Source organism: Eleutherodactylus coqui, chromosome 5, assembly GCF_035609145.1.
Source record: "Eleutherodactylus coqui strain aEleCoq1 chromosome 5, aEleCoq1.hap1, whole genome shotgun sequence".
NCBI lineage: Eukaryota > Metazoa > Chordata > Amphibia > Anura > Eleutherodactylidae > Eleutherodactylus > Eleutherodactylus coqui.
In genome coordinates, this window is record NC_089841.1 from 159,748,896 (window position 1) to 159,769,330 (window position 20,435).

General features: G+C 43.9%; 1 protein-coding gene across 2 annotated transcripts in view; it reads left to right on the forward strand.

Annotated features, from left to right (window-relative positions):
- Positions 1–764: 764 nt before the first annotated feature.
- The window catches only part of LOC136627971 (clathrin heavy chain 1-like), an 88,007-nt gene continuing 68,336 nt past the window's right edge, over positions 765–20,435 (forward strand). For both annotated transcript variants that reach the window (XM_066603526.1, XM_066603527.1), the window contains exons 1-2: positions 765–899; positions 14,706–14,913. In XM_066603526.1, coding sequence (XP_066459623.1) covers positions 858–899; positions 14,706–14,913 — 250 coding nt within the window. In that variant the 5' untranslated portion in view covers positions 765–857. The remainder of the gene's footprint in view (positions 900–14,705; positions 14,914–20,435) is intronic.

A 20,435-nucleotide genomic window follows, 5' to 3' on the forward strand; every position in this document is an offset into this window, starting at 1 on the left:
TGGGAGCGGGAAAAATATTGAGGGGGAGGGAGTTTAGCAGCGTCCAACACTGGGAAAAGCTTACAGGTGCCTCTATATTGGCGTTAGAAGTAATTCCGAGGATTTATGCTGAGCGAGGGATTTCCGGGCTGCGGTGTATTTTTTTGCTAATGCATCACACACGGCCGTGTGAATGAATGAGAAAACGCTAATTAAGCTTGGGACTTGTTTGCGTCTTTTCTTCATTCAGGCGATTTAATGGCACACGTAAAAATGCACACGTTTCTGTGCAGGCGCCCTCAGATTCAGAGGTAGTTGGCTACACCGTGATCTTTGGTCACGTGATCCCTGTTCACCTGGTAACATGTGAGGGTGACCCGACATTTTAATATTATGGCGCTGTGGCTAGGAGCGCGCTATTTATTACAAATGTTCCTGAAGATTCCTCAAAGACAGAAATTCTTAAATCCAGGATCCATAAAACAGGCTAAAAATTCACTGACTGGGAGTTCTGATTTGCAGCTCTGCTAATAGCCAAGGACTGTTGGCCAGTGAGCCACTACTGATCAGAGCCACATCCATACTACACGGCGTCATCGGCCAAGTATGGATGAGGACTTCCCATGATATATTCCGCACACAGCCTGCAGGGGGAGACATTGCCACTGCGCGCCTGAAGACCCCCGCTCTCCTTCTTTGCTTCCATGGTAACATCCCCACCCCTGAGTGTGCGCCCATCTTTGAGTCTGCGCCGCCGGCTTGTTAGTGCGCCTGCGCGGGTTAGACCTCAGTCATACCGTGTGTCCCGGGCGCCGCCGGCGGAGTCTCCTTAGGACACGGTTTGAGCTGCGTTGGAGCCCGAGGCCGGACTAGTAGCCATGGCGCAGATCCTGCCTATCCGCTTCCAGGAGCACTTTCAGGTAAACGAGGAGCCTTCGGGAAGGAGAAGGGTCATTAGAATACGCGGGGCTCGGTGCAGCAATGGTGAATAGCGGATTTTCGGTGATGCGTGCTGGAGGGGAACGGACGAGGCGAGGAGCATCCAGCCTGCAGGAGAAGTGAATCAGCAAATGTCCTTGTGGATGGCAGGATGGGGTTAACTGGTGCATCTATGTAGCACTTCTCCTGCTGGTTGATTCTGGGGGGCTCTTGTGCCCCCTACGGGCTGTGTATGGAGTGCTGTACACTGTGCTGCGGGGCCCAGCCCTTTAATAGATGGCTGATCACTGACTGCATGCAGCCCCCTGATATTTGTGCGCCCCCCAATTATTTTGGCCTAGACGGCAGTGTGCGAGCTGCGGCTGCTGCAGATGTGCCGCTCTCCTCCCCACCACCTCCTCTTAGGGTTATTGATTTCCAGCAGTGAGGAAGAAGGAGGGGTGCAGGGGCGTCCCCTCGTCTCCGGGTACCGGTGGAGGCAGCATACTCAGATTTAGGATAGATCATCGCTGCCTGCGATGACACAAATGAAGAGATCCATAATACGTTGTAATCGTTCTTTGTCGGCACATAAATCAAATGTCTTGTTCCCCGGCCTTCAGGGCTTCCCACCGGAATTGGTGGCAGAATACTCGTTCATCCTTGTAAAACATTTCTCTCTAGTCATTGCAGCATGGAGAGCAATAGAATTAAATGGGACCCGGGGAGATGACCTCTCCCGCCTGCGCTCTACTCAATGGACAGTGCAGCACTGAAGAGGTTAATGTAAAAAAAAAAACAACTAGATATTGAATAGAGGGCAGGAAGTGACCCCCAACACCCTTTAATGAATTATCGGGATACCCCGCTTCTATATGCTGCTTGGGAAAAGGCTGAATAGCGCATGGGTAGTCAAGACTTATTACGCCTTAATACCAAGTTGCCTGGCAGCTCCAGGGTAATTGGGGCAACTTGCCCAAGGTCAGGGTTAAGGCCCAAAACAATAATCCTTCCGTGTAAATGCAGCCGACAATCAAATGATAAATCGTTCGCTTTTCGTTCATGTTATGCAGATAACATATAAGAATCATCATCGGCTCGTTCAATAATCGTTTGGTTTAAATACCGCTCATTCGCACTTCTAACGGTGAATGTGAGCGACTGACCGGTGTGTTTGCCCGAGCGAACAAACTAATTTTAATGCCATTCGCTCATTCAAATGAGAACTAATTTGGTGTAAATGGGCCCTTTAATGCCTATGTTGTACCTGGCTGGCTGCAGAGGTCTGAGTCATTCACTTGGGTTTTACAAGCTGGTTCTGCTGTCTGAATGGGCACCTAATTGGTGCTCAGATATGTGAAGTTTTGTTACTGTGTGTCGGAGCATAATCATGGAAACATAAAATGTTGGAAAAGGGAATAAGAGTCCAAATCAGACTGTGACTCGTAACTTCTGAAAGGAGGCACAGCTTGAGAATCTTCGGACAAAACGGGCATCAATCAGCTCACAAAATATGGAGATTCAGGTCGTTCAGGTCTGGTAATGACTTCAATGTAGGATTTGACCTGTTATATTTTTGACATAGCAAATGTGTCATGTGTTTTCTGCGTTTGTCGCATTTTTGTTATTAATTCGAATGTAATAGAAAATTTCAAGACACAGAAATGCTGTTCGTGCATCAGTGATCCCAATGGGGTATGTAATAAAGTGAGAACGTGTCACCAGTGGGGTGTACCAGCTAATAGCAGGGTGGGTTTCTAAGGGTAAGGCCACGTGGGGTGGCGTTTGCTGTGGATTGGCCGCAGATCCAAATATGCATCAAAATCCCAAAATTTTGGTTTGGATTTTGATGCTTATTTTGGTGCAGAAATCACCCCCTCATGTGAAGAGCTGAGACTTGTGCCACAAATCTGCTGCAGATCTCAGCTCCACTCCCCCTCAGATTCTGAAGGTTGCTGCTGCTGTAGTAACTGTGGTTTTCCATGTGGACAGTCTGCATGGCAAATCCACCCTGCTGAAAAAAACTTTGAGCTGCCAAATAGTAGCTGTAATTTATGCATCAGTACCAATAAGAGGATATTTTCATTCCTACTGTAATTTAAAAAAAAATGTAACCTTCTTATTAAAAAAAAAAACAAAAAAAAACTTTATTGCCATATTCTGAGCCCTATAAGGCCGAATGCACACGGCCAGGTCGAATCAGACCCTGTGCCCTGGCATTGCCCCTGCGAACCTCTACTCTCTGCTCCTGCGGATGTGCCGAGAAGGACGCGGATCCGAGGCGACTCGTAGTGGGACAGACTGCTACCGTTGACTGCAATGGAAGTAATCCGTGCGAGGCTCACATTACAGTAGGACATGCTGTAATTTAATTTTTCTATTTTTTTTTTTTTTGTCCCCCCTTCCCCAACCCCCCCCCCCCCCCACGAGCGGAAAACCACAGTTGAATTCCGCTCGTAGGCACGGAGAAGCGTTTTGTAAAGCATGTCTATGGGCAGTGTTTGCTGCGGGATCTGGAGGCGAATGCTCGCTCCGAATCCCGCAGTGCAAACAAGGCATGTGCATTGGGCCTAACTCTTCTTTTTTCTCCATCGATGGGTGTGAGTAATGAATTTTTTTTTGTGGGGTGAGCTACATATTACTTTTTGATCCCTCTGTGGTAATTTTATACTCGAAGATAGGGTGATCAAAACCTTCCAATACAAACCTTTTTTATTTATTTCAAACAATGTTCATGCTGTGGATAAATAATGTACCACTTGGAGCCGGGGCTCTTTCGGACGTGGTGATACTAATGACTATTTTTGTGTTTTTCTTTTTTTTTTAAAGTTGTGGGGAAAAATTGAATTTTTAAAAATATTTTAGAATTGGACCAAATTTAAAATTTTAATTTTTCCTTTAGACCCCCTTAGGGCTCATTCAGACAACCATGATTTCAGCGTCTATTATGCAAGCAATGCACGGCCGCGTGATACTCAGTGAATAGAGTCAATAAAAGTATATGGACTTTCATTGATCCATTAACATTAGCGCATAAACACGCGTGTAAATGCTCTATCACACCGCATGCAGCATGATCCCGATTTATTTATTTTATGGGGAGTGTATGCAACACTAGGGCCAAGGCTTCATGGCAACCATCAACTAGTCACATCACGTGGGGCTGACAACTTGTATGCCGCGGTCAGGATTGACAGCACATGTAAGCTGTTAAACAGCTGCATTTGGCGCTAGCTCTGATCGTGGCTGTTTGTTAAAGGCTGTGTACACAAGATGTTGAAAATCTCATCCGCGTTGCTGCTGATGTAAATGCATGCTGCATTTTTTTTCCCCCATGCTGCAAATTTTCGCCATGTGAGCATGGCCTTACAACTTCATTCTGGCTCATATAAAAAGTACTTACAAATGAGCGTTGTGCTCCATAAGTGCAATAGGGGGGCACTCTGGGGCTACTTCAGGAATTGCAGGACTTCAGATGGCGCCTATGATGTTGTAAATGGCAATAGGATTATTTCAATCTAGTTGCCATTTGCGACTTGCCCTGTCACCTGAATATAAAAGTGGTTTCTAAAGCTTAAAAATAGGGCTTAGATGAACACAACTTTTGGTTGATTTGATAGACCGTGATACTAATTAAGGGCTATTAGTATAATTGGGATTTTATCACTGTTGTTGTTTAACTACCTGATTGTGTTCAGATGTATCCGGTGATTTAATGAAAGATACATGTAATGATGATGATTAAAAATGTTTATTTACGGTTATGTAAAACGAAAATGCTTCAATAAAAACTGATTAGGCATAAAAGTAGTTTCTTTGGCACCTGGCAAACACGTTTGCTAGATGGCTTAATAGCCCGCTCATGGCTACGGGCGTGTTTGTTTTTTTTTTTGTTTTTTTTGTTTTTTTTTACCGTGTGATGCACGGTTGCTTAATACGGCGTCAATGAAAGTCAATGGACATTCATTAATCCATGTACATGTAGACACGCGAGGGAAATAAACTGCTGCATGCTCTTTTTCCCCACGCAGCGGGAGCCCTATATATTTGTATAAGCAGAGTATGCAAATACGATCCGTACGCAATACGTTTCATACGCAACTTCACTATGAATCAGAGCGGCGAATAACAAAAAAAGTCACACTGCGCATGACAGTATTCGTGGTCTCTGCCAGCAGACCCGATGTTCACAAACGCCAGATACGCTCGTGGACAGGAGGCCTAACGCTAACCGCCAGGAGCAGAAATGGCAGCGTAAATGCTACCTCTGGGTCCTGAGACTTCTCTTCTGTCCCAGCTCGAACGCCCCCTACAGGAACTGAAGGGGCAACCTCCGCACCGCTCCCAGGTTCCAGCTGTCAAGATTACACAAGCTGCGTGCTCATGAGCTGGAGAAGAGTCAAGCAGTTGGTAGATGTGCGTGCGAGTCTGAAGGAGATAAGCCGCTTGTGTGCAGTGCTGTGGTGTTAGTGGAGGGACGGCGTGCAGTGCTGCGGTGTTTGTGGAGGGACGGCGTGCAGTGCTGCGGTGTTTGTGGAGGGACGGCGTGCAGTGCTGCGGTGTTTGTGGAGGGACGGCGTGCAGTGCTGCGGTGTTTGTGGAGGGACGGCGTGCAGTGCTGCGGTGTTTGTGGAGGGACGGCGTGCAGTGCTGCGGTGTTTGTGGAGGGACGGCGTGCAGTGCTGCGGTGTTTGTGGAGGGACGGCGTGCAGTGCTGTGCAAAAGTTGCTTTATCCAAATAGTTTTTGCTTCAGCTATACAAGCAGTATAATCACCCAGTGTGAATAGTGTCTATCAATTCAATACACATGCTGGCTGAGGCACTCAGCAGCCGGGGGGTAACGCTGATCTCTGCTCCCAGTATGGCAATTCATGGATTTTTAACGCCTGTAATTATCTGAAGCAAAAATAATTTGGATAAAGCAACTTTTGAAGCTAAAAATTGTGTATTGCATATTCTTCTCTTGATATGGATGGTTGTGGACTTTGGGATCTGTTTTATGTGTTTTCTGGCGGTGATGGTTCCTCTTTGGATACAGTATATTTTTATGTGCCTGTATGCAGTATATTGTTCATGAGCATTGCCCCATTGCTGCAAGTGGGTTCGAGTTCGTACAACTACCAACTCGGTCAGAGCTCGGACATAAAAATCGGCCATGCGAATGAGCCCTAAGACCTCAGTTTAAAAAAAAAAAAAAAAAAAAAGCTTGGCAGCTAAAAGCTTATCAGACACCATCTTGAGAGTTGGATTTTTTTTTTCTACTTTCAATCTATCCCATGATGCACAGCAGGGACTAGGGGGCTATACAAGTTGTCTGCTAGGGTGACTATTCAATTATCATTACCTTGTTTATTCACCTTTATAAGCTACTGACATGTATACAGTCATGCAGATGAGCTGTGATTCTCCTCTATTATAACTGTGTGACAGGAGCTGTGGGATCATCAGTAGCAATGCTGGCTTCACAGGGACGTATTTGTGCACACTACGCTGAAGATAGAACACTAAGTTTCAATGGGTTCGTTCACATGTGTGTATTTTGGTGTGCGGCAAAAAAAGCTCTATATTGCTGCGTATATGTGTACCAAAGGTCCCCATAGAAGTCAATGGGGGTGTGCAAACACGTACGTCATATGAAAGGAATTGCGCTGGAAAAAGAACACATCTGGAACTCATTAGCCGAATCGTCCGTTTCAATAGGTGTGTGTTTGTGTCCTGTGAGCAAGAAAACATGCCCTGCGGGCAGAAAAGTGCAGTGAAGTATGGAACGGTGCAAAAAAGCCTAGTTTATTGCACAAGAACCTTGTGCTAAGGCGTGCGCAATTGCACATACGTCCGTTTGAAGCCAGCCATGTTCTCCCCTGCCCCACCCCCCTTACCCTCCAGGTAGTTTCTGTGGTAGCATTCACACAACAGCATCACACAGATTTAGGCCCACTGTTCACGGGTGGGTTGGATTCCGCATGTGGGAGCCCGCAGTGGAATCCGACCCTGCCCGCCGCTGAGGACACGGCTTACCCGTCTGGGTTTTCTGCGTGCCTGGCTGGTTTTTCTGTTTTCTTCACTGTTGAAATGTCGGCCGGTTCGCTGCCGCACTTGCACAGTGGAGTTATTTTGGTTTTTTTTGAACACCTGTTTTCCCATAGAATCCGCGGCCCATCCGCAATTCAGTTGCGGGCGAGCCACGGATCGGATGGCTTCCATTGACTTCAATGGAAGACGTATGTGCGGGAAACACACTGAAATGGAGCATGCTGCGATCTGTTTTCCGTAACAAAAGGTCCGCAAAACAAATCCGCATGCTTTAATTCATGTGCGGACGCCCGTGCTTCCCTATTGGTGGCTTGATTTGCGGATCTTCCGTGTTGGTGACCCTCGCGGATTCTGTAAATCAGATCTGCCCGTGGACATTAGGCCTGGGTAATTGACTAGAAGCTTCACAAATACTTCTTTCTTTAAATTTTTTTAGAACTTCTTCTGAATCCCCTTTGGGGGAAAATGGGCTAAACCGGATGGGCATAACTTATTTTTTTGGCCTAGCGTACTATGAATGTTACTGGAGTGGTGCTTTAAATCCCAGCCTCATGTGGTCACTTCCACAAGGAGCTGCTGACCATTATGAACCATGTAGAAAACATGCAAGTACAGAACAGGTAAGTACACTTTGTTTTTAATTTTCTTCTTTGCAACATGCGCTAACACAACTAATTCATTTATGTTAAATTCCTTAAGAAACCCTTTTAATTAATGTAGCTGCAATTGGGGTGTTAGTGTTCGCCGGGCAGAGGGGCTGCATGTGATGGTCACGCTGACAAGCTTAAATCTCTTGTATTAAGCCTAGAGGACCGCATGTTCAGTACACTTGCCACTGTATTTCATACTAAAGTAGAAATTGATAGAAATAATATCTAAAGAAATTAGAACTTTCTATTAGGTGAATAAATCTGAGGAAGAAACCTTAAATTCTGATATTGGTCATACCATTCATATGGTTTGGTCTGGTCTGTGACCTGAGGCTTTCTTGCCTTGGCTGGTTCTGCGTTCTTGATGTAACAGAGTTTAGAATGCAGATGTGGAATATCTAGAAGAACCTTTTCTCGCTGCGGGAGATCAGGATTTCCATCTCTGTTAAGTATTTGAAGAAGTGAAACTCAATTCAATGCGGGAAAAAACTGATACGTTCTTTTTTCCATTTTATTTCAATGGGGTTTCAAAAAAACAAAGGCTTCTGTTTGCTTTCATTCTGTTTTTTCGGGCGGAAAAAGAATTGTGCGCTAGTGATCCATCCAAAAGGAATGGAACAAACCAAAGACTTTCCGTTTCCTTGCTGTTAATTTGAAACCCCATTGAAATCAATGGCGGGAAAAAAATGCATCTGTTTTCTGTTGCTTTCCTTTAAAAACATAGCAGAGATGTGGAAGCTTTGTACTGAGACCTAACACAGGTGTGAAAGCAGCCTAAGAGGGGTTTCACATCTGCGCTGGAACCTCCGGCTGGAGGGTCCGTCACGGAAGCGGCTGCAAATACCGGAAGAAAAAAGTGCTGCATGCAGTGCTTTTTCTTCTGTCCCAAAATCAGGCAACCTGGCAAAAAGCGGTTTATAGTCAATGGGGTCAATAGGGCCTGCCTGGCGCTGTTTGGTCCTGTCCGTATTGGGAACCGTTCGGCCGCGGGGATTCCCCTTTCCCGTTTTCCCCAAAGGAGTAGTGCCGGCCACATTGAAAGCAATGGGAGAACTCCACAATCCAATCCTGCTATTGTGATGGCTGCTCCGGAGGATCCCTTCATCCCCGAAGTGATGCCAGGCTGTTTTCACATGAAATCGCCTCACCTCCACGGGGCTTTCACATGGTGGTGAGCGTGCTATGGGGCCATGAATAATAGCCCAATTTCGCCCTCGCCCGTGTGAAGGAGTTCTAACAGAAGAGTTTATAAGCAAATGTATGTTTCAAGAAATACAAGTTTGGTTTTTTTTGGAACTTGCCTAGTTCATTGCTCAGCAAGCTTGCAATATTTTCTGTGTTTTTTTTTACCTGCTTTCTCCTGTGATCGACAATGGCATCCGAAACCAAAAAATTGGACAGCAAACTTGGAGATAATTCTTGATAGATTTATTCATCAAGAGTTTTCTCTCGTGTTCTGTCCCATTTCTTTATAATGGTTATTGATGGTGTGACTTTCAAATAAGTCACCACTCTTACAACTAAGTGGGGAAATGCTACCAACTTTCCTGTCTTGCCGACAATAGCAAACATGTATTGTATTTACTGCATCTGGATTGCATGGGAGCACCCGCCAATGACATGGAAATTGGTAACGCCCAGGAATAACAGGAATGGCACAATAAAGTAAGGCCACTCTCATACAGCCCATTTTTTACAGCGTTTAGCGTGGCGTTTCAATGGGGCTTCTCAGACGAGCATTCGAAGGCTGCGTTTTACGAACGCCCTCTACTTTATATTTTTTTAGTGCGTTTTCAGCGCTTTTTAACACACCCATTGTAATGATGGTGTGTTAAAAAACGCTGTCAAATGTGTTTGAAAACGCCATTCCAAAACACTTCCCAACTGAAGAGGCTGACTGCTTCTGCTGCCTAGATTCATGTAGAGTGGTACATCAACTACTGGCACACCAAAAGGCATTCTGCTGTAATCCTATTGTCACAATTTTTCTGTAGAAAAAGAAAGGAAAACTAGCAGAAATCTGTGTTGAAGCATGAATCTCTACTGTAGCTTTGTGTTATGTCCCTCTTACTCACGTCGACAGTCGGGTAAACGATTGCATGAGTGCTGACGTCACGGCTAAGGTCGTTAGCGCTCATGCAGAGCGATTTTATAAAAAACTAGGTGAGTTTTTTTTTGCACTTAACCCGCACAATGATCGCTCCAATTAGTTGGTTTGAATAATAATCGTCCCATGTAAATGGCCCGTAAGTTAAGTTGTAGAATTACTTGTATTCGCATCATTTCAGTGGGGCTGCACAGCTCAAAAAGATTAAGGGTCAATTAAGTGGCATGGTATAACCCCGAGTCGGTTAAACTTTACAAGTATCAATCTGTCCGGTTAGGCTGCTACTATATGAGTGTTAGTGGTTAGTACTCATACTTGCGTTGCCAGGCTGTAGGACAAACTGTGATTTTTCTATCTCGGACTTGGTCAGAAAAGAAAAATCGCCCATGTATATAAAAGCATAGAAAACGGGTCATTTTCTTGTGAGTCCCATTCATATTGCAGTGGGCTGCAACTTGCGTGAAGAAATTGTGCAGATACAGCCTAGCGCTGCTTCTACGTGAGCGCTAGCAGCTGTCAATAGTGCTCATGTTCTCCTGACCATTCTTGGACTAAACCTGCCAGCAATTAGTGCCATCACATGAGTGTTAGTGGTGCTCATGTAATAGCCGCCTTAGAAAACAGTAGTGTTTTTGAATCAATTTCACCTGCTTTGGTGCAAATGGAAGAGGCAACAGTAACATGACCCCGCCCCCCCCCCTTCCTCACCCCAAAGGGATATAGCTTTGCAGGTAGTGGCCACAGACCATTAGGGGCTAGCATAGGGCTACTTGATTTTGGCCTTAGATTAAAATCTTGACCTTCTCCAAAATTCTCTTTATTTTTTTTTTTTCCCATTAAAATTTTCCTGTTTATTTCTTAAACAAACTAAAAGAATTCCCAAATGCATTTTCTCACATATGGGAACTGCATGCACAGCAATGGCGTAATATATACTGATATCTGAGTTGTATGGGGTAAGTCTAATTTTCAGGACCTATGAATGGGAGCCTGTCAGCACTTTTGGGACCACTAAACCAGTAGTGTGTCGTCATTACCAGCATGTTGTCATTATCTGCGCCGTCTGCATGTGCAGTGAAGCAAAATTTATTGTCCTTCACAGCATCTCCATACTATTTTCTTAAGGAGAACGTGCACCTAATGATGTCCAGCAGTTTAGCGGATCTCAACTCATGAGTTGGGGCGCAGTATAGTAGTAATAATTTTTCAGTCAACCTTGAGACGGCTACCTGAACCACGCAGGGATTGAACTCACAACCTTCAGGTCGTGAGCGAGAGCTTAGGACTGCATTTCTGCTGCCTTAAGGCCTCCTTAACACAGGCGACAAAGCTGCATGATTTTGTCGTATTGCAACAATGCTACAAATTGCATGTATGTGAAGCCCATGCTTCCCTTTGGGTTCCTTCACACATGCGATGTTTTGTAGCATGCAACAACCCGACACATAAAGCTCATGGGCCCGGCGATATGTCCATGACTCGTGAGATTTTGTAGCCCATGTTTCCTTATGGAGCCTTCCTCTCTGTTGCAAACTAAGCCCTAGCTGCAGGGGAAAAAAACACCTTAGAAGCGATGTCCGACACTGCTGAAGCTTCCTCTCAGTCCCCGGCACTGTTCCTCTTCATCTCTTGTGGCCGGGGATTGAAAAGTTCCAGCCTCCTGGAAGCGGTGGCTGTGATTTGCTGACACTTAGCCAATCAGCCATTCATTGAGCGCTGGCTGTGATTGGCTAACCGTCAGCCAATCACAGCCACCGCTTCCAGGAGGCGGGGATTTTGCAGTCCCCGGTCAGAAGAGATGAAGAAGCTGCGGCGGAACCCAGGACAGCGCTTCTAGGTGATGTATACTTGTTTTTTTTTTCTCTGCAGCTACGGCATATTCTCGCGGTAGGGCTTATATTTCAAGCCCCCACCCCCGTGCTACAAGATCACAGTATCAATGCGAGAAATCGCACTGACCAGCGATGTGATGCCATATCGCCTGTGTGAAAGAGACCTAAACACTCTGTGCCACATGAAGTGGTGACGCCATTGAGCTTCCTACACCATATATAAAACAGAATCTGACCGACAGAAGAACAACACAGTTAGGGCTCTTGGAAGGGGAGGATAGAAATAACATACTGAGAATACAGCTAAGCCGTTATTATCTCAGACACAACTCAGCAGTCCTGACAGAACATCCTGTGGTGATGTCACTGCTGTGGGAGGAGCCAAGCTGTGTGTGGAGTGTAGTAGAGCTGCGTGTGTGCATGTACTATGCGGCAAAGCTGTGTGGCGCATTGCGCCACCTGAAACACTGGTACTGTGATTTGCTACACAACTCAGCAGTCCTGACAGAACACATTGACCCACCACCACCACAGAGATCCAGTGGGCTGAAGGACCTGTTGTGATGTCACTGCTGTGGGAGGAGTCAAGCTGTGATTGTCTTGTGCGGTAATCAAGCTACTGTGAGTGTGATGTGCCGCAAGGAACACTGTGGCTATAATGTCCTAATAATTACTAGTTAGTACACTATACACTGTACTATTCACCCAACCTGCGTCCCACTGCCACTTCAACCTCTGCCCGATATTAGCCCCACACAGGGTCTATTTCCCAATTCGGAGAAAGCTGTGAATCGTGGGGGCAATAAGGTGCAAATCGAGATGAATTACATTTATCATCCTGCCGTAGGCTAACCACACTGTCTTCTGGTGCCACCGCTTTACGTACTAATTCAGAAGCGAGTCCTGGCCTAATCGTGGGTCTCATGACCCAAAGTCTGAGCACCTTATGTGCGTAGAATGATGTTTAGTGTCAGGCCGGGACTCGCTTCTGAATTAGGTATGTAAAACGGAGGCACTAGAAGATAGTGTGGTGGGCCGCCTGCTCTCTCCTTATCTTTTCGGACTGATTCTTCTCTTAAAGAAGTCTCCTCCAGATGCTGAGGATAAAAAGTCTGTTGTGTTAATTGACCAGTGGTACGGATTTATGTCCATTTATGTGGAGATTATCATTGAGGATTTTACCTCTTCGAAGGAGAGGGTAACATCGACAGCTAATGTGAATGGAACATGTGGATTTTGTTGTGGAAAATCCTAGTGAGGTCTCAGGATCAGACACCTTGTAGCTGTAGTAGTGCACAGATTTTATTTTTGAAACTATTTTTTTTGTTCCATTTTTTTTCTTCCTGTGACTGATGAAAATTGCTTTATTAATCAATTTTCTTACATCCAGATTTTGCTGATTATTTTCCTCTTGGCAAATCCACACGTGCACATTTTGATGTGGCTTTTTCTGCCATTAGTGAAACAAGCCTTTTTGTGACAGCTGCCCTTGCCAGAGGTTTGCTGGGTTTAGTAGGACCCAGCAGCTGCCTCCATGCACTGTGATAAGTCACATGACCTCTGGGACAACTAGAGGCAAAAATTAAATGGACTTAAAGGACATCTGTCACCACCTTTTGAGCCCCATAATGTAGTTTATGGGGCTCAAAGATAAGGGGACAGGGTGTCCACAGAGCTGCTTTTTATACTCGTCAGGTGCCCCGTTCCACCACTGGTTCCCCGTGAAATAAGCATGTGCACACAGCCTTATGATGAGTCAAGCTGTGTGCGTGTGCTAATTTTATGGGGATACAGTGCTGGAACAGGTGTAAAGGAGCTTCTGACCCTAAAGCCCTCCCTCTTTGAGGGTAATTTATGGGGCTCAAAGATGGTGACAGATGTGTGTGTGTGTAATGTAATATATATATATATAACTTATATCCTGCATTTTGTCCATCTCCAATTTGGCACACCCTCTGAAGCAGCAGCAGCATGGAGGACATTATACAGCAGTACTAAGTAGTGCAGTCCAGCATTAGGGTAACATAGAAAATCTTCTAGAGACAGCAGCACATCTTTGTGTCTGTGCCTCACTCTCATGTAACACGTGGACTAGAAATGTATAGCGATTTATAGATAAAATATATGTGTTAGAGGGATCTAGACATTGCTTAGACCACTCTTGTGTTTAGACATTGCAGAGTAATAATGGTGATGGACCTGCACCACTTTTGTATCCGCACTTTAAAATGGAGGTAAAAATAGCCAATTTACCCGGCGGTATTATCTATAGTGCTTTCTCGGTGGAACAACTTGTTCATATCTTGCTTTGCCTTTCCTAGCAGTTTGTCTCTGTAAAAGTAGCCTCAGGTTAGTAGTTTATTCAAAGGATGATTCTTGTTGGAAGCTGTCCCGGCGCTCACTCGGAGTATTGCCGTTTCTGAACTTGCGTTGCTGGATTGTTTTGATATTAAGTGAAGGCTTTTCATTGTAAAAGTATGAAAATGATTGTTCCCTGTATTAGAGCAAAAAAGGGAAATTATTATTATTATTATTATTATTATTATTCAAGCCTGAAGAAGACTTAGATTAAGTTGAAACGTCGCCATTTTATGGAGCAATAAAACCCTTTTTTTACTATCTTTACACCGTTGATGCTGCCGCCTCCTTGGATACCATTGCATTTATTTGGGGTTTGGTTCATGACCCCACAGGTGGCTTGGCATATACAGACTGGAACCTCTGCACTGAAGTGCATGTGTTAGGTGTCCTGCGGGATTTTCCTATCTCTACTGGCATCATGATGCCCAGGATGGCAGTGGTAATGCTAGTAGAACAGGTGGTAATGCTGCAGCAGTCGGGTGACTTCTTTGATATGATCTGCTACAACAAACGCTGGTACCATGGTGTGGCTACAGCGCTGGATCGCAGAGATGGGGTAAGTACTAATGCTTTTTGTTTTTAGCACAATTGGTGGTATAGGGGTACTGTTTTCTGGTAACCAGACAGCCCTTTTAACGCCGTGACATACTATATACGTCCTTAATAATGAAAACCTTAAGAGGGAGGGACAGAAAAAAATGTATCAGTAGCACATTTTTAGCTGCATTGGCAATTAATGTCCATTTTGGTATCCAGTATAGTACATAGTTGGGGACATCCTGTTGTGTATAGACATTTATTGTATTTATTTTCTTAAATTTCAGCTTCAAAATCTGGGGATCAATCCAGCCAACATTGGCTTCAGCACCCTAACCATGGAGTCTGATAAGTTCATCTGTATTCGAGAGAAGGTTGGAGAACAGGCTCAGGTAGTTATCATTGATTTGGCAGATCCAAACACTCCATTAAGACGTCCAATATCTGCTGAAAGTGCCATCATGAATCCAGCTTCCAAAGTCATTGCTCTAAAAGGTGAGTCTCAAAGATTACTTCACCAACATTTTTAATCATGCATCAATATTATACGCACTTTTAGAAAGTTACGTTGTGCTATCAAAATATAATTTCTTACCTGAATACGTAGGATTTGGTGTAAACTGCTCCAAAAATTGTCACTTTTTAGGTAGCACTCGCCAAAATAAGAAAACCAGCGTATCCACTATAAAGTTAGTGTTGGGTAAACTTGTGTAGTCAAACTAAGTTGAAAGACCTAAAATGTTGCATCTTTCTGTGCAGAACTGCGCCTGGTCATAGCAGGTGTGGATCTCAATTTCTGACATTCAGGCAGTCCAAAATAAGCACATATTTTAAGAGGTTATTTAAATGCCAGTCTTAAACGTGGTCCTTTGCTTCCTTCAAAGCAGGAAATCTACATACCCTGTGTGTCTTTTCAATGATGTGACATGCAGTATAGAAAAACCAAAAGGTGACTATTCTCAGTAAGAGAAACAAAGTAATCTTGTAGATATGATACATTTTAATGACTAACAAAAAGAAATGATGTTACAGTAAGCTTTCAAACCTACTTGGGGTTCTTCCTCAGGCTTAATGGAATAGATCCGAAGAAGTTAGTGTGTGTATGTATAATATATACAAAATATTCCACCTCTAAATCTGTGTTACATCTCACAAGATTCATCCTCACACACAACTATTTCTCCTTTTGCAACGCAATATACCTTTAACTCACCGGAACTGCCATGGGCAGTAAAATGGCACTGCAATATGCCAAACTTTTCATGGCAAAACTGGAGAGTCTTCCTGTCCTCTTGTTCCATCAAACCATTGGCCTATTTCCGCTACACTGATGACATCATAATCATCTGGACCAACTCTGAACAAAACCTAATAAAATCCCATGAGAGATTTAATGCATTTCACCCCACCACCTGACATTCAGCTACTTGTATACTGGAATCCACTTTTTGGACCCCACCATAAAAATTTTTTAAAACTCAGTACCGACATCTCTGTACCGAAAACGTATTGATCGGCCCACATAGCTCAGATGTGACAGTTTCCACTCCAAACACATTAAAAGGTCCACAGTCCACAGCCAGGCCATCAGATAGAACCGAATCTGCTCTAACCCAACAGACAGATGATCGTTTTATTCAATCTTTAAAAGGCTATTTTTGAATCAGGGCTCCGATCCCACCTAAGATGATGATCAAATCGCCAGAGCCACCCGGATACCCAGGAATCAACTACTCCAATACACAGAGAAGGAAGGAAACTGTCGTGTACCTCCTAGTAAGTAACCGACAACTCACAGCTAGAGGTACTAAGGAAAACCGCAAGGAAACTGCATCATGCCCTACACAAGGATGAATGCCTAGAACCATATTCCCGGACCCTCCCCTCCTATGTTACAGGCAACCTCCAAATTTGAGGAACTTTATAATCAGTAGTGCATTGCCCTCTGCACACGAAAAGGAACTTATTCCTGCAATGTAAGGAGCTGTAAGACCTGCTCACATGTGCAGACCGTGGACAGGATACAAATCCCCAACACACAGCAGGACTATAAGATCCCTTTGACATTGCAGTAAATGTCCTGTTGGGGCCTTTATGTTGGAAAAACAGGACAAAAACTGAAAGCGAGGATGAGATCTCATCGCCACACAATTACAGAAAAAACAGACATCATTACCTGTGGTGGAGCATTTCGCCTAGCTACTTGCACAATATAGGATATAGGAAGGTCACTATATTAAATAGCAACTTCCAATCTCTATGTCATAGACTATGAGCGTACAAGTTTATAATTATCTTTGACACTCCCAACACAGACCTAAACCTTTCCAAACTCTTCATGGTAGAGTGGACCATATGAGAAATCTGGGACAGAGATAACACGTGTGCCTAGTCCCCCCCCCCCCCCCCCCCCCCCCATCCCCACACCACCACCACCACCTTTTCCTAATACCAATCTACAGACCATAAAACTTTCAAATCCTCATCAGTGGACTGATTAAGTATTTACTTCTCTGCTCAACCAGTATTTGGTATTGTTTGAAGTGCAAATCAAAGTGTGTGTGCGTGCGTGCGCATATATGTATACTTTTTCTGGTCTATTCTATTAAGCCTGAGGAAGATCGCTTTTTCTCTTACTGAGAACAGTCATATTTTACACTACTAAACATGTAACGCAAGGAGGTAACTAGAGATGAGCGAGCATACTCGCTAATGGCAATTGCTCGATCGAGCATTACCCTTAGCGAGTACCTGCCCGCTCGGGAGCTAAGATTCAGCTGCCGGCGACGGGGGAGAGTGGGGAGGAACGGAGGGGAGATCCCTCTCTCTCCCCTGCTCATGTGCGCAACTCGCCTGTCACCTGCGCCGGCAGCCGAACCTTTTCTCCTGAGCGGGGAGATGCTCGCTAAGGACAATGCTCGATCGAGCAGTTGTCCTTAGCAAGTATGATCGCTCATCTCTAGAGGTAACTCTTTTTAGCTTTTTATTTTTTTTTTTGCTTCTCTGAATGTTTATCGTCTACCCGATTTGCTGTTGGCCATAAACTTTGAGATCATTTTCCTTTTCCCTTGACTTCTTGCAATCTCATAAGATTGTTTTATTATGCAGTAATGCAGATACTTGTGTTGCTGCCAATGTAAATAAACATAGCCCATATTGTTTGAAGGTTTATTTTTAGGATCCCATTTCATTTTTCTTAGCTTTTATGCTTGCCTATTAGCGCTTCACCTTTTATCTTGCTATTGTCTAGGCTTTCTTCAGAGGTGAAGTGCAATAAATGACAGGATCTGTAGACCTTTCCTCTGAAAATGTATTGCATTTTTCATGTACATGGATACACCAATCATGTCATATTGCACATGACTGCTATGACATGTAGTCACTTTTTAGTAAAGGCCCATTTAAACAAGACTATTATCGTGCAGAGTTGTTCAGTTTCCTGCAGGAGTGCGGGAATTTGAACCATAGTCGCCCTGTGTAAACGTATGCAGAAAACTGATTGACTAGCTGTTCAGTGGAAACGGCAGTCGTTCAGTTCTGAATGACTGCATACAGTGAATGGAGGTGAGGGGGAAGAATGCTCCCAGGCCGCCCCGCATCCACGCTGGCCACACTCTGAGCAGTCCATCGGTACTTGCTCCTGTGTAACAGCACAGGATCGAGCTTCACTGGAACGAACTGGTTTGCCTGACAGCTTGTTCCGTGTAATTGGGGCTTTAGGTAAGCTAAGATCAGCAGGAGACCACTACATTAGCAGCGTGGGAGTGTAGCGGGGTATGTTAGAAGGTAAGTTTGAGTGTTTTTTTACTTTGTTATTTCATTTGCAGCTTTCTTTTTTTTAGAATCCAAGAAACTTATTTTAAAAGTTTTAGACTGGACAGCTACATATGTGGTGCTTTTTAACTTTGCAAAAGGGCAACATTAGTAGGGCAGAGACGTGTAGTGGCCATGTGGTCGCAAACCTGACCAAAAAGTGGTTGGACTGCAGATAAGTGTAGTTTTCCTGCTTAAAAAAACCCATACATTCCTTAGCAGTTATTTTGAAGTCCATGTCGGCCTGCAGTAAAACTGCCCTCGGCATTGATTTTTGGCACTACAGTGGCTGCCACTTGTGTATCTACCTGTAGCAACTAGAGCCATATGGGCATATATACATAAATATCAATGACTTTTGAGGGAGCTTATCACACAATCCACCCTGCTCTCGCTTGCCTAATATTTTAATGTCCCATGTATTTTCAGTGTGAGTTTAAAGGATAAATGTACTGTGAGATTTCAGGGTTATGTTGATACATACCGGTTTTTGCTGAACAGGCAGATGAAGTGGCATAGTAAATTGGATTTTAAAGGGGTTTTCTGGGCAGAAAATAGAATTTATGAAAATGCTGAAGTCTAGGAGGGTACCTTTACACATAGCGATAATAATCGTTTGAGTGAGCAAACAATGTCACGGTTTGCTTGTTCCTCCGGGCAGTTAGTTTAAAAGATAAACATGAAGACAAATCGTTTTTTGTTTGTCTTTTCTTCTTAAACGAGATTGTTCAGTTCGCTGTACCAGTGAATGAGAACGACTAAAAAATTGGTGTTTTAAACCTAACGATTAGTGAACGAGCCAATGATTTTTATGTTTGCATTAAATGAATAAGTGAAGGAATTAGCGGTCAATCATTGACTGTGTTCACACTGAACAATTATCTTTCAAATGTAAATGATTCAGCAATTTACCCCCTTTTTTTATTTTTTTTTTATGATCGGTCCGTCTAGAAACACCTTAAGCAGCGTCAACCTTTACTTTTTAGCTGCTGCTCTGGACACTCTTCTTCATCAATCTTCTGCTGTGTTTACATGCGTTATTTCCACAGTAAACACATCAACAGACTGTTACCTACAACTTGCAGCATGAGCTTGTCTACAGACCAGCGCTGTAGCTCCGCCCCCATCTCACAGGTCCTGCAACTTACCAGCACCAACCTCCCTCTCCGAGTGCCAGAGAAAGCTTCTGAAGCAGACAGACAGGAGCTTCCAGCGCTCTGAACTGTACATGACTCATACAGTGCAGTGCCTCCGCCCTGGCCTCCCATCATGCACTGCTCACAGGATGTTGGAGGCTATAGATGGGAGGAAGTAGCAAATGCAAACAAGATGTCAGAGGACGTATAGAGGGGAGGGTCACGTGATATAGAAATTGAAGAAAGTAGCTAGCCCGGGCACAGTAAACCTAATACAAAAGTGACTTATTGTGGTGATCTACATTAGATTTTAAAATGATAGTCTGTCTCCAGAATACCCCTTCAAGGAGTTGTCAGGGATTACAAAAACATGGCAGATTTCTTCTAAAAATGGCTTCACACCTGTCTACAGGTTGAGTGGTGGTGGTTAACTACAGTGCCAAAAAAGTTGCCATGTTTTTCTATTACCCGACGAGCCCTAATCTGCCTGTTCAGAGTTGTGTACTTTCCTCCTCCTTTTTTTTTTCTTCTGAACTACAAATGTAATTAAGCTATATGATTGTGTTGCATTACTTTTTTTTTATAATTTTTTTGGTGGAGGGGCATTGTTTTTCAATGATTAAAAAAGAACTTTCAGAATTAGTATTTAATTATGGCAAACATGTTAGTTCTTTAAATATCAATAGCCGCTGTTTTCTTATCCTTTTTTTCACTGTTAGTGTGCTATATTTTTTACTATTAGAGTTATGGAAGTCAGCATTTTCAGAGTAAAACGTTTTTTTACTAGCACGGCAACTTTGAAATTTTTTCTTTTTTTGTAAAAAGGCTTTTAAATATTAATTTACTTATTTTCCGCAACCTTTTTTCCAGTGTTGGCGTGCTAGCAGCTACACATGACAAAAGCAGCCGTTTTGGCCGTTCACAGTGTATGGCTTGATTACGTGCTAGTGGCCTTCACATTCTGCTCAATGTGAATAGCTACATGACTGACTCTGCTCTGGGTAGCTGCTAGTTACACTTTATTCCTGGGCCTTTATTGCATATTTCGCTGTTGTCTCAATATCCTTT